General features: G+C 33.2%; 1 protein-coding gene across 33 annotated transcripts in view; it reads right to left on the reverse strand.

Annotated features, from left to right (window-relative positions):
• Nucleotides 1-15373, reverse strand: part of SLMAP (sarcolemma associated protein) — a 121842-nt gene that overhangs the window by 47156 nt on the left and 59313 nt on the right. For all 33 annotated transcript variants that reach the window (XM_045505403.2, XM_045505404.2, XM_045505395.2 and 30 more), the window contains exons 3-8: nt 11704-11776; nt 7687-7723; nt 5995-6057; nt 2680-2775; nt 2345-2416; nt 868-1008 (exon numbers count right to left, since the gene is read on the reverse strand). In XM_045505403.2, the coding sequence (XP_045361359.1) occupies nt 868-1008; nt 2345-2416; nt 2680-2775; nt 5995-6057; nt 7687-7723; nt 11704-11776 (482 nt within the window). The remainder of the gene's footprint in view (nt 1-867; nt 1009-2344; nt 2417-2679; nt 2776-5994; nt 6058-7686; nt 7724-11703; nt 11777-15373) is intronic.

Below are 15373 nucleotides of genomic sequence, written 5' to 3' on the forward strand. Positions count from 1 at the left end.
CAAAACAAAATAGGGCAGGGGGAGGAGAGGATGCTACTTTACACAATTACACTTTTAAAAGGCCACTGGTTATGAGTTCTAGCCTTGAAAATATTTTAAACCTATCAATTCTTAAAAGCAAGTTTAATAATATGCAATCAACTTAATAAAATTAGAAGACAATTAGTAATAATTTTCTTTCCTTGCATGTCATATTAATGACATGATAGTGAATGAGTCACTTTGGGATGGGGCTATTACAGAAACTATCCTTATACTAAAGTATGTTTATTACTTATTTCCCAATGGACATTTTAACTAACTCCAGTAAAAGATAACTTCTGTGGTAATTCTGCAGTGGTTCAAAGGAATAACTCATATTATCAATTAGGTTGTTTTAAAGCAATGAGAATCACATTTTGATTATTCTAAAGAGACCTAGAAAGGACCTTACAGATAATTTCCCTGTGAACCTCCAAAGAGGCACAGTTTTCCTTTCTGGAGGATGAATAAAGTAAGACTAGTGGTGTAGCTCTCTGCATTACACTGGTTATCCTCAACTGGAAGGAAAACAAAATTATGTGAAAGGAGATCAATTCTCTAGCACATATCATAGTCCATTGTGTGAAGGCTGAATCCTAACTTGAATGCAAACAGTGAAATTCCCTAGTTAGGTTTTTACTTCCTGAGTCACTGACTAGGGAACACCAGAACTCACAAGGTCATGCTGAGAACTCTGGACAATGAAAACAGCATACAGCTCCTTCCAACCAGATACACAGGAAAAATTTCCTACCTATATAAGAATACCCAAGTCTGAAATGTTACCAATTTTAAGTTAAAATTTTAAAATCACACTACTATTTAGTATTTGTTAAATTGAAATACCTCAACTTCTGAAAGTTTTCTAACCACTTCAATTTTCTCCTGAAGAACCCGCCTCAGGGACTCTTTGGCTGTCGTCTCATAGTTGTGTTTATCCTCCTGTAATGCTATGAGTTCCTTCCGTAAACTATCTTCTGTTTGATTCTGGGATTACAAGATATTTATAATTATAACCAAGTTGGTTTTTTTTTTTCAGTATTTACCATTTGAAAAAAAAACACACATTGCAATGCTCTTTAAGCTATTTATATTAAGGTACCTCCAGACACAAACTAATTGAAGCTGTATTTAAAAGTTGCATTAGTAAATAACATTTTCCCAAATACATTAATTCACACTTCCAATAGAAAAAAGAAGTCAAAGTAAATTGAGAATTTCCCTCAAATATACCAAAATGAATTAACCCCTCTACCTGTCATATTATCTGGAAGCCACAATATTTACATTTATGGGCAAAAATAATCTTTTGCCTCTAAAAAGGTCAAGCATTTTAAAACAATAATTAAACCAAAAGGAATAAGAATACCCTGGGGAAAAGGCTGATTTCAAGGTAGGAAATGCACAAGATGAGTCTGGAACATCTTGCCTGATATGACAGCAGAAAGCTACCAAAGTCTGCTAGAATTCTACCGAAAGGACTCAGGTGCCAAGGGAAGAAGTTCCCACGACCAAAGATAGGATAATTTGAGAATCATTAAGAAAAACCAAATGGAACAGGTTTAAACACATGAAGTATATTTAAATCTAAGCTGGAAAATACCTTATGGTCATTCTTTGGTGGATGAGATGGAACTAAATCATTATTTTGAAATCTAGTAAGTAAAGGGAGAAAATCACTTATCCTGCTTTCCTAAGAAAATGTACCTCAGGATCACAAAATGGTTTATGAGAGGGAAGTTCCTCTATATAGAGTTCAGCTAGTAAATAAAGGAAAGACAGAACTATATAGCATCACCACTTTTGCAGCCCTTAATAAAAAGATGGACCCAGAAAAAGATCATCAAAGGTTGCTAATATCTCAAAAAGAAAGACAACTAAACATGACGGTGCCTCCTGATGAAAGCATTCAATACTATATATGAAGTGTTGTTGACCGAAAAAAAAGCTGAACCTAAGTCAGATCAAATCTCTAGAATTTGTGGTATGGGAGGGGGAGCTAGAAGAATGTTTAAATAAAAATCCATATTGAAAAAAAAAATCCATATTGAGGGAAATTACAGAGGACAAATGACCCATTTACTCCAACAAATATTAACTATGATGGAAAAAAGAAAGAGTGTTATATTATACATAGGTATTCACTATATAATCCTTCCTACTTACATGTGTATGTAGTTACATTACCCCGATCATAAAAGATTTAAAAGAATGGTGAAAATATAAAAATGTTTCTACATGTATTAAAATAACAGTCAAAGAAATGAAGCTACAATAAAAAAAACTATGCATTTTTCTTTATGTTCTTGAGATTAATACTTACTTTGGAGCATGCCTGTAGTTGATTTCCCATAACTTCTAACCGTGATAAGAGTCTATCTTCATCTATTAAAGCCTGTTGAAGAAAAAGTAAATATAAATAAAATCTCAGGGTAATTAAAAAAATAACATGTCAAAAAAGTTGCTACTGTCAAAAAAAGATATAAAATTGTAAAAATTGGTCAACATCTACTGTAAAATGCTAAATTTTCAATATTTGTTCATTAAGAAATAACTTTGCCTTTGCTTGTTACAAAATTGTAGTTTTGGTTTAATCAATATCTAAGGGATATTAAACTATGCTTAAATGCTTCTTGAATATAAAGACAACTGGAATACCTGCCAACTGGTATCTGAGGCCTCTTGGGTGATGGCTAGTAGCCGCTGAAGCGTGGCTAACTTCTGTTCCAACATCTGTTCCCGATGTAAGGCCTCCTAATATTATAAATCACAAAAGACATTCTAATAAACTCAATATGATTGCTTTGAAGAGTAATCAATTTTTAGCACATTCTGTAAATATTCTCATATTACATCACACTGTATATTTTTACTTTCAAATCTGATAAATCTACTTTGTAAAATATATATAGGCAACATCATTTTAGCCTCATTTGTTGAGCTGTAAGTACTCCTGTTAGGAGTGCTCTAGCTGCAACTTCCCCTATAACAGAAAACAAGTCACCTTTTTTTTTTTCACTCATAATTCATAAGTCAGTTAAAAAAAAAAAAAACCTAGAGTAGAAGAATCCAACAAATGTTTTAACCATGCATTTTATGCATATACATTTATACATACACACACACACACACACACACACACACACACACACACACACACACACACAGAGAGAGAAAGAGGGAAAGAAAGAGAGAGAGAGGGAGGGAGAGAGAGAGAGACAATGTACAAGCTCAGAACAAAATCATCCCAAACTAAACCTAAATAATCTGGTCAGCAGCAGACACTTTGTAATGGCTTAGCCACATGACTGCGACATCTGAAATAGAAATATCTTTTAATTTTTCTTTTTTAAAATGTTATATATAAATACAAATATATGTATATATTTTTTAAAAAGCTGCTTTCTTCTCACAGTGTATTGAATTTTCAGGTGTTCTGATTCTGTAACTGTATTAACACTTAGCTATAATCAAATATGCCAAAAATGAGTAAGAGCCCACAAAGTGCTGGTTCAACGTAATTAAGGGGTTGAGAAGTTATATAACCATTTGGCAGCTCCAAAGGAATATTTTTACAGCGAAAGACATTGTCAAGCAAAGCCTTATCTCTAGGTCACTTGTTAACATTTGATAGCTGTTTAAGAGGGTCTCCTTCACTGAAAGTCAAGGTGAAAACGCTCCACAGCTTTCAGCTGTGGTTTTGGCACATCTTTAAATTTCATCTTCTTCTATTCCTGTCATTATCTAAAGAAGAACATTTATTACCCTAATACTTCTGAGACACCTCAACTGAGAAGTGTATACTTCAAATACAATACTTGAGGCTTAAAGCATGCATTTATTGCTCTCCACATCCTTGATAAATAATGATTAGGGATAATTTGGTCTAATTAGAGTTAGAGGTACTGCTTTTTAATATAACTCTAAAAGTATAGATTAAGGAATCGAGTAAAAGTCATACCAACTCATAACCCACATTAAAACACAGCTCACACTAAGAAGGAACTAGGTGCCAAGTTTATTTTAAGCTTCTTAGACATTCCTAATATCCAGGAAATTACACTAACGCTGTAAAAAGTTTTACTTAAAAACAAAACCACCAAATAACCACTACTTCCACTAGATGGTGTAATTTCACCTTTTTTTACTCAATTCCATTTAGAGTTTCATAACTCCATGAATCACATCCTAACAGAAATCTAGTACTTCCAGGAATGGGCTTTTAGTTCTAAGGCATAAAATGTATCTATTTCAGTTTTTATTCAAAACATTTACAATTTACATTAGAACTTTAACAATTCAAGATGTATGCAGAAAAGACAGTGCAGTATAATTTTCTCTCAAAGAATTAGAAAAACACAGTGAAAGATTATGCTACTATGAATATTCAAAGGACTGACAGGAAAGTTGGAAAACGTACTGGAGTGAGTCAGGTCATTAGATTCACCATCCACAGTGACTAGTAACTATAGTCTATAGCCCTGGAAAATCATTTTACCTATATGGGCCCCATATTTCTCATATGAGAAATGAAAGCTAGACCACATTAATCTCAAAGTTGTCTTCTATCTCTAAAAATAAGAGAGATCTAGGTCAATTAATTTGACTTCTTACTGAATGATAAACAACTACTAACATTGATGGCATATATTCTATGTGCCAGACACTGTTCTAAGTCCTTTACATGTATTAATTCATTTATTCTTTACAATTCTGTGAGGCAAGTGCTTTATTATACACATATCATAGATGAGGAAAATGAGGCACAAAAGAGTTAAACAATCTTCCCAACATGTCAAAAGTTAAAGCCACAGATCAAATCCAGGGAATTCTGGCTAGACTCTATGCTTATAAATACTTACTAAACTGCAAGCACGTAAAACAGCTTTTGCATCCACTATTACACTATGCCCAGTGACCTAATTAACACACGGATATTTTCACAGATGTGTACATTCTTAACTGAGGTAGGACTCTTCTCAGTGACTGATTTCTATAAAAGAATGTAGGGACCCAGGATCACTGATTTGGTCCTATCATTTTAAACATAAGGCAACTGAAAACCTGCATGTGTAAAATGACTCATCCAAGGCCACAGAACTCACTGAAGTTTTTATATGGGCTCTACTACTCAATCTCCAAACTCCTGATACAGAGTTTCCCTTAATCATGCTCCCTCACCAGAATAAGACCCATAATCCTGCCCAAATTTATCAAAATCAGAAAGGAAAAAAAAAGAAAAGAAAAAAAACCAAACCAACCACTTGTTTCCTTTTTAGAGATTTGTATGGTTCTTTAAATATGATATTAACTTCTTCAGGAGCCCACTGCAAGCATCTCCCCCATCACTAAGTTATTTTATAGATCCAGCAGCACAGACTAGTAAAGAGCAGGGGCTCTGAGGTCTGACTTGTCTGGGTTTAAATTCCAGCTCAACCACATACTAGGTGTGTGATATTGTGCAAATTATTTAACCTTCCTGTCCCTCAGTTACCCTATCTGTAAAAATAGGAATAAAAAATATACCTTGTAGGATTTTTGTGATTAAGTATATTAATATAGTTAAAGTGCTAGAGTGTGGCATATAGTAAGTGCTATATAATTATTTGCTATTAATAGTTAATATTTTAATAGTTCGTGTTATTTGCTATTATAGCTATTTATAGCAACCAAAATTTCTCCAGGATTAATTTTATTTAAAATCCACCTTTGGATAAAGAACAATTTTAGAACTTCCTCATATTTGTTAAAAAAAAACCTCTTGTATAGAACCTTACCTTCTCTAGACTTAACAATCCTGATTTTTTAAAATCCATTTTCATAAGACTTATTTTTAATTCTTTTTTTACTTTGAAAAGATATTTCTTTCATACTTGTATCCAGCCAACACTTTTTTAGCCCATATTTGTGAACTAACAAAATCACATCTAAGTTCTCCTTTTAAAGATTGAGAATTCTCAAGATTACTTTTACCTGAAGATACTGAGAAAGCTGGAATAGTTCCTGAGAGTACATACTTGGAGTGTTAGCAGCAACCTAGAAACAAAATGACAGAGCATCAACAGTCACGCAAAATATTTACCGAAGACATTAAAGCTAAACCAAGTCCCTGAAATGCCTGTTTACTGAAATATGTAAGATAAAAATTATTCTTCAAATTAACCATTTCTTTTAGTTTTCCAAAATTTCTGCTTCATGCCTAGAATTTATAAATGGTATTGTATTATGCTGACCAGTTTGAGATTTACAAGCAGGGTGGTGGAACAAGTGCTACTCATGAAAACATTCCTTGATAAACCAAATCACCAACTTATAGCACAAAGACAATTCAGCCTTTTCTTTATCCAGAAATAATATCTCCTAAATCAAGAGAACTATATTTTTCCCCTTTAAAATTCATTGTTCAATAATTCTTCAAAATGTCAACAAGTCACAATTCATTTAGAAGTAGCTATCTTCAAAATAGTATTTGTATGTGGGGGTGTGGGAAGAAGCAGGACATGAAATACACTTTGTCCAATAGCTAGAGGCAATGAAAATAGGATTACTCCCAATCCCTTTAAACTATAGGCAGGTTTGAAGAAGAAAAAGATGTGAAATAATGATGTTTAAACATTTAAGTCACAGTCAAAATGCTTAGAACTCAAGAGTACGGAAGAAATACCTTCTATGAAGGGTTTCTACCGGGTGTGGAAAAACTTTCTTTTTTTTTTTAAAGGCAGTATCAGGTTGCTGTTAACATTCACCCACATTCTCAATACCACCCAAGTTACATGTTAACTTATTAAGGATGATAACAGCATCATTCGTTATTAAGCTCAGAAGGTCTGTTTTTTTTTTATTAATATGCTAACTAGAAGATAGAGAGGTGGCCTTATTTTTAAAAAGTAGTCCTAAATCACCAAGTCTATTATTTACTTCTGAAATGATTCTTGGTATTCCTGCAGATCACAATTAACCACTCTTGTTTCTTAAAAAGGAATCTAACAAAGATCTTCAGTTTCAAGCAGGTTTTCATTCTTTATTCAAAAGGAAGAAAAAATGTCTTTCCCAATAGTTTAGTTACTTTACTAAGAAAACTCAACATTCACTTTAATGTGAAAAGATACAAAATGATGTGGGGTTTTTTGCTATTTAGCAATGCTATCTATAGTTTGATACACCTTTATTTCTGAACAAAAGAAAAAAATATTTTCTAACAAGTAATTATGCAAAGTTTCTGTCCAGATTAGGTTAAAACTGATCTTCAAGGACAATAAAAGAAAAATTTCTGTAAGCCCATATTTCTGTGTTATTTCCATGTGAAGGTGTATGTTGAGTGAACTATCTGGGCACAAGGCTTTAATAAATATTTCTAGACAGAACTATATTCTAAAATAAAAGGTAGTAACTACCACTTCTTACCTAAGGCTAGGCACAAAACAAGTACTAAGGGTCAGTCATTTACTTGAGATAACAAAGGCTTTTTCCCAAGAAGCATCCATCCTAAATTCTCCAGTTATTTAAGATCAGAAGACTAGAATAACTATATAGCTATATGCATTCCTATATTTTGTTACAAAAAAGAAAAAAGTTTCTAGGTAAAGCAAATAAAACAAACAGAAACATTTTCCAAAGCACTATAGCAGAGGGAATTGGGAAAAAATCATCATTAGTAAAACTTACTTTTTCAACAGGACTTGGTAATGGAGCATGGATGACACTGAAAAGTAAAATTTAGAATTTTTATCTAGTTTCCTGACAACAGAGGAAACAGTATGACAGTACCAGAATATCTTAAACCCCAAAGTTAATATACTTGCTTTCATATAATTAAAAGAAAGTATATTATTTTTCAATCCTTCATAAATGTATAGAATTGTTAGAAAACAAGGGAATAAATACACAAACCTACCTTTTGCACGTTAATATATTTCTAAACACAAATTCAAAATTCAAGACATATTAAATGCCTTTTCTGGATCCACTATTACTAAGGGCTATGGTGAATTTCTTGGTTATAAGAACTTCTAAACAGAAAAAAAGAACTCAAACTATCCATTTTGAATTTTGGTATGTATAAATTAAGTTCTTCTGAAAACTAAATATTCCTTTGTAGAAAGTCTTTAAAAAGCAAAGTTCTACTGTAAAGAAGGCTATAACTTGGAAACATGTTCTAGTAGAGTTCTAGCTAATCAAAACTGTAGTACTATTCTTCTCTACCCAGCCACCTCACACACTAACAACTGAAAGCTCAGGTGTAGGTATGAAACTGAACTCAGTATATCACTTTTTTTTAAAACATTTTTTATTGAGTTATAGTCATTTTACAATGTTGTGTCAAATTCCAGTGTAGAGCACAATTTTTCAGTTATACATGAACATACATATATTCATTGTCACATTTTTTTTGCTGTGAGCTACCACAAGATCTTGTATATATTTCCCTGTGCTATACAGTATAATCTTGTTCAGTATATCACTTTAAAACTAAACCACAAACGCAGTATTAGTTGGTACTAACTGCCTTTTTGGCCTTATAAAGTATGTAAGAGACAGTGCAGTGTAGCAATTAGGCATGCAGGCTCACAAGCTATACTGACTGGGTCCAAATTTTGGCTCTATGTACCAGCTGCATAATCTTGGGCAAGTTACCTAACCACTATAGGTCTCAACTTCCTCATCCATAAAGTGGGGATAAGCATAAAACTAACCACATAGGGTTACTGTGAGTATTAAATGTGTTAATATAAACAAAGAACTTAAAACAGTATCAAGGACACAGCAGCACTTGACCACTACTACCACTCCCATGAGAAGTGAGCAGTTAAGGAAGCCAGGGTCTCTGTTCTACAAAATGCCGTCGGAGATACTGTATGCTGGTTGGGGGTAAGCAGAGGGAACACAGAGCAAGGCTGCAACCCATGTTCCCTACCAGTTGATCATCAAGCCATATCCTAGAGGCTACTCTGGTGATGGTCAGCTTCATGTCTGATTGGGTAAAGTTCCAGATTCAATTGGTTAACCATGTGTAAGCTGCTGAGAAACTGATCTTGTAGAAGTTAAAAACAGGAATGACAATTCTGATCCCACTGTAGTAACTGCAAACACCCTCAAAATACTTCAATTCAATTAGTCACAAATACACTAAAATACTGACTAAAATAGAATATTAAGTACCAGGGGCACCTCCCTTCTGAGCACCCATGATATCCTGCACAGACTCCCACTGAGACCATACAACCCTCTGCTCTACTCCTTTGATTTCATGTCTGTTCTCAGACACTGTGAACAATTCATTTCTGCATCCACAGAATCTATCACAAGGCCCTAACAAAGCTGGATGCCTAATGAAGGTTTAAAAACTGACATACAAATTTAGTTTTTCTTCTTTACCCCATAAAAATGGAATAGACATTTGCCTTAAGTTTCTTTTTCTTGATTACACAAGTAATATATATTATGGAAAATGTGTGAAGTAAAGCATGAGGAAATAAATAAAAATTCCTCAATGTCAGCACCCAGAGATAATCATCTTGGGTATTTATCCTTTACTCTGTAGATATGCATATACAGGGAAATGAACTTAAGAGAGTCTAAATAGAAGCAAGTGGTATTAATGAAGTTTTTAAATCCAGTTTTCTTAGTGACCTAAGCACAAAATATTCCATGAAAATCTGGTCAATAAACAAAAGGCTAAAAATCCAGCAAAACATTCCATAAGTGATATACATTTATATTTTACAAAAACTATCTTGGGTATAGGTGTATTTTGTTTGAATTACAGAAATGGTTCATATGCAACAAGGAATTGCAGAAAAGGAAAACTTATTTAGTGTTAGGGTTATGGAATTATAGGCAATTTGTTTCTTATCATTTGAAAATTATTTGTGCAATATAATAAAATTCAAGGAAGAAAACAGAATTAGCTTTTTAGAGAATGGTATACCTACTGAAGATCTTAAAAATATTAAATGCTATGTATACAATGTACCTTAAACTCTAAACATTCTGGCATATTTAAAAGTATCTTGACTGCTAAAAAATATTAGATTACAGTAACAGAAACAACTAATATTCACTGTGTACTTATTATACGCCGGGTACTACACTAACCTCTTTTAAGTGTACAGTCTTGCTTAATCTTCCTCATAAAATTCTTGCTTAATAAGTAAAATTATTACCTTCATTTTTCAAATGAGAAAAGGGAGGCCTGATCCAGTCACAGAACAGGTGGAGTCAGGCTTTGAACCAGACTAGCAACCTCTAAAGGTCATTCTGATACTCTTCCAGCTCTAAAGAACTGTCTGTTCAAAATTCACCAACTCCAGAAAGTCAACCAGATTATGTACAATGAAACTGGCAACAAAATTTTAAATGATGCTAATATTTAACCACATAAAAAAAACAAAATGAGAAGAAACAGGGACAAAGATGAAAAGCATTGGGGAGACAAGAGGGATAGGAACACAATTTACTGACAGACTTTGAAAAAACTCACATGCCCTACTAGATAGAACCTGAGAACAGAGATGACCCTTTATGCAGATGCTCAAAGTTTCTGACTCCATGAAAGAAAAATCTCATTATCAAATACAAACATCAAAGTCTTTAAAAAGCCACTTGTCATTGGTTTATCAATAGTTACTCTTATTTTTGACTCTTAACTCTTGAGTAAGTCATACTAAAAGCTCTTGACTAAGTCACATTAAAAGCTAAGTCACACTAATGCTCCCAAAGTTAACTGTGTTTTTAATAATTAAACTATAATATGAATAGGAAACAGATCAACGTTTTAAATTTAGAATGTTTTAAAATATCTGCTTTCTTCAGATATCCTTAAAGCTGGAAAAAAAAAAACAACTGGCAGCCTCTAACTAAAGCATAATATATAATAATTCTAATGAAAGCACTAATTATCACAGTAATAGCAGGACTTCTCTCTGCTTGCTTTTTCCTACTCACTACTCTGCTGCACCTTCAACTTACCGCTGTTCTCAACCTCCCACTCTCAGATATCTGTCTGTTTTTATAGGACAGAAAATGTTATGTTGGGTACAGAAACAAGCTTCTAGCATATTCAAGGTTTTCACTCAAAATAAAAAATCCTGAAGTTTAAAGATTGTTTAGCTCCCCCAACACTTCATAATAATAATCTGTGAAAAGTACAAGAGCAAAATGTACTTATGTTTACATTTTAACATTAACATTGTATGAATAATTTTTCCCTCTCATTTGTCCTCCTCAAAGTGATCTTTCCATACTGCTTCATTAGAAAACAAAACAAAACTAAACTAAAGCACTGGAAAATCCCTCCAGAAACTCCCACCAAAATAGACTACTAACTGTATCAACACCCTCAAGGTCCTGTAAGGCAATCATAAAGTCTGACAGGAAATGCAGATCAAAATGAACAGTTATCACTCATCAGTAAGTTATATACTCCAACTATTTTGAAAAATTAATTATCCATCAAAATATAAGTTGTAAAGTTAATTCTGGAAACAAAATCACTGCGCCTCCTTACACATTATTATTTTCTAGAATTGTAACCCATGTGAAAAGCAATTAAACTGAAGTATATTATATTCCAAAAGTACTACATCAATTTTCTAACATTATTAGAATAATCCTGAAGTAAACTAGAATATTATTAACTAAGGCAATTAATACAAAAACTTCACAGCATTAAATTATACTCACTCTGAGCGGAGCCGGGCTTCCATACCATCTGGTAGAAAAAGTTTTATTGTGGAAACAATACACCCATGGGTAACTGGTTAAAACAAACAAATAAGATGGATAAAATAGTTATTTAAAAACATAAACCTGTGTACTTCTCATATAGAAACATCTATTTTATTCTTAAATGTAATAACTTCAGGGAAAGAAAATAATTTTTGTAGTTTAATGGCAATATTCATTTCCCCGGAGAAACTCATCTTCTTCCACAATGAATCACAAGTGCAAAGTAGAATTACAGATAAAATTATTTCACAAAGTGTCCTAACCTCCAATGCTACAGCAACAATCAATAAAAGGTCGGCTGAGTATATGGAAATACAAGGTTGGGGGGATGCACTTTCTTCCCACCTGCCAGAATCAAAACCTAAGTACAACTATTTCCCAGTTTAAAATTTAGCCCTTAGTTTTAATTTTCTTCTCCCCAATCTGTAACTCTTGTCCACACCTCATAAAACTCTAAAGTTCTGTGTAATATAGCTTGGAATATGCCATCCAATGGCCCACTTTATGAGAAAACCAAGACCTCAGACAAGTGAAAATGCTTCTGTACCTCTCTGCTATTAAATATCAGAGCTGTTTGCTAGAACTCAAGTCTAAAATTTCCAGTTCAGTATTTAAAATTTTTGGTTTTGTTTTCTTGGCAGTTGTTTCTTCCTCCACCTCCAAACATCTTTATAGAATATTATACCAGTCACTTTGCAGACAATTTCTTACCATTGCTTTTTATTTCCTCCTTTTTCTTTTAAAGATTTCAAGAGACAAAATCTTCCAAAAGCAGTACTTTTATAGAGCTTCTCTTTTTTCTTTTTAAGAAAAAAATTTTTTTCCCTAGTTTAAAGGTTAATGGTTCTTTAGTTCTCTGTTCTTCAGATATTATGTCCTTCAGGGTTCAAAGAGTTAATCTATTTAGTTTACCAAACTGTAAATAAAAGCAAATGCAGGGTGATGAAAAAATACTATATTATGATTAGAGGAGTGGTGGTTATGTAACTGTGTACATTTGTCAAATCTCAGTGAATTATACATGTAAAATTGGTGTTGTTAGTAAATTATATCTCAATAAAACTGATTTTAAAGAATAGAGCTAATGCCTTTATATGAGGGTAACTTAAGTGAGCAGGATCATAAGTCATCAAGATGGTACTATTAACATGAAGTAATATGACTACTCTGTCACCTGGAAATACACATTAAACTTAAGAAATTTAGCACAGTTTAGTCAATATTAATTTTCATTAATTTATTTATAAAAAATGCTAGTAAAGGTCAAGAATCACATATGGGGCAGTCTTCTAAACTCTCTGCCAAACATAGCACCTACAGCCAGGAACCACTGACCTTCCTTTCAGGCTTTATTCTCCCATCTTGTTACCATAGATACTCTAAACAAAACAAAGCTACCAGCACTTTCAAGTTTCTCACTTTTCACAACCCCATACACCTTTTACACAAATTGTCCTCTCTGTCAGTGATGTCATTTATCCCTTTACTTGCATAATCAGAAGCTACTTATCCTCCAGGGTCAGACTTTCCACGTCCTTCACCAATAAGTTAGGTGTCCCCAGAGCCTCCTACTGCACTGTAAATATTTATCACTTACACAACCATTGTCTCACCAATTAGAGTCAACTCTTTGAGGACAGTAAGGATTACTGCTTCTCACTTTTAAAACCTGGTACTTAGTATAGCTCTCTGGTACAAAGAAGGCATTTAATAAATGCTTACTGAATTATGCCAAAGAACATGTCTGGTTAATATTTTATTGTTTCCATTACTCAAGAGAGACAATGTAGCTTACTTTGATGGCAAGAACCACCTAACTGCCTCCTTTCCCTGGCAGAAGATAGGGAAGGGATGGATTTATCCCAGCTCTATGGCTCTTCCAGAGATTTACCATAAACAGGCTACAATATATACAGGAGCACAATACAAGAAGATCCAGCAATACTTACTTTACTAATACATTTAAATTGAAAAAAAATTGTTTTTTTAAAAAGGGTGCAGTGAGTTACAGAATAAAACTGTAGTGCCAGAGCTGGCAACATGTGACACGTTACATAAGGATTTCTTTTGCTAAGAAATATCACCCTGAAGCCTAGCAACTGGGCCAATGTCTAAGTCTGTGAGAAGAAGCAAGGGCTAACACTAACCGGGCAGTATGGTTGCTGCACTATTGAAGGCAATTAAAGATTATGTCCGACTAAGCTGATGATACAGTCCAGCCAAGCCTGCCTTTGGAAAGGTTCTCATGACAACTAGATACACAGATGCCTAGAAATGTTAGTTATCTTTTTAATTTGCAATAGCCAAATATTTAAAGCAACCTGACAAAAATATTTTGTTCTATTATTTATATTAATGAACTCTACACAGCAGCATTTCCTAAAATGGAATGCTAGCAGGTGTTAACAAAAAAGGATTTGGGGGACAGAAGAGTTTGGATAACATTTAGTTAAAAGAGATTGAAAGAGTTTTTATTATTATTTTTTTAAACCACAGGATTAATGGGCTTTTTGTCTATAGTGAGGCTCTAGTGGTAAGATGTATTTTCCAAATTCATTTAATCATTGAGCATCCCTGCCCCCCTTTTTAGGAACTCTGGAACTGGAACTATGGTATTACATATATGGTATATAGGGTATTATGAAGAAAATACTGGTCTAAAGTATTCTATGAAGTACTTTTAAAACAATTTTGCTCTCAAAATTCATCCAGAAACATTATCATATTGCCAAAATTCAAAGACAAAATTGATTGCAAAACACAATTTAAAAGTTTTTTGAGTGGGGTAAGGAGGCTGGCAGGAACACTGCTGCATTAAATGAACACATGCATTGTAAGCTAAATGCAAATTCCAGAAATGTTAAAACACAAAAAATAGGTATGTCGAGGGAACAAGGTATCTGCAGAGAAAAACCTGCAATTACCTGCTGTGCTGTAGTTATGATACTTTATTAAAAACTAGAATTAAGACTACAAAAGCTGACTGCCATTTGCATGGGGTTTTTCTCTATTATACAGATTTGTTATTTTGCTTTTGAGTTAATATATTTATTTATCATATGCAGTCAGCCTTTTCTATTGCCTCTTCACACAAACATCACTTGAAGAACCAATGTTCACTTTGATAAGTTTAAAAACTGTTTAAGACCCTGGACTAGGGGACTGAAACTACTGGGGTATGGTTCTCCTTTCCTGCATTGAGTAGGAAGGTCAATACTATACTTGAGTAGTTTGAAGGATTTCCTGAAATGATTGGCAATAATAGGAAGTAAAAGCTCAAGAAACATTAAAAAAAAAAAAAAAAACCCAAGATCTAAATAAAGATGTTAACATTTCCAGGCTGGGAAATTATTCATTTATTTGTCTTTGGACTGCAATCAAAGATGAAAAAGTTACCAAACTTTCATTCTGGTATTTTTTGCTTCATAATGTTTCTAATTCAAAGACTTTCTTTTTCTTTTTTTTTTTTAAGGTTAGAAAAAAGGCAGCGAAAGTTAGCTGGATAGACAAGTACTCTTTAAATTCTAAAAAAAAAAAAATTTTCTGAATACATACTCTATCATCCTGCCTTCATTTGTGAGCTGGAGTTCAGTGATTAAAAAACATTTTCTTCAACTATTGTCTA

This window comes from Camelus bactrianus, chromosome 17, assembly GCF_048773025.1.
Source record: "Camelus bactrianus isolate YW-2024 breed Bactrian camel chromosome 17, ASM4877302v1, whole genome shotgun sequence".
Lineage (NCBI taxonomy): Eukaryota > Metazoa > Chordata > Mammalia > Artiodactyla > Camelidae > Camelus > Camelus bactrianus.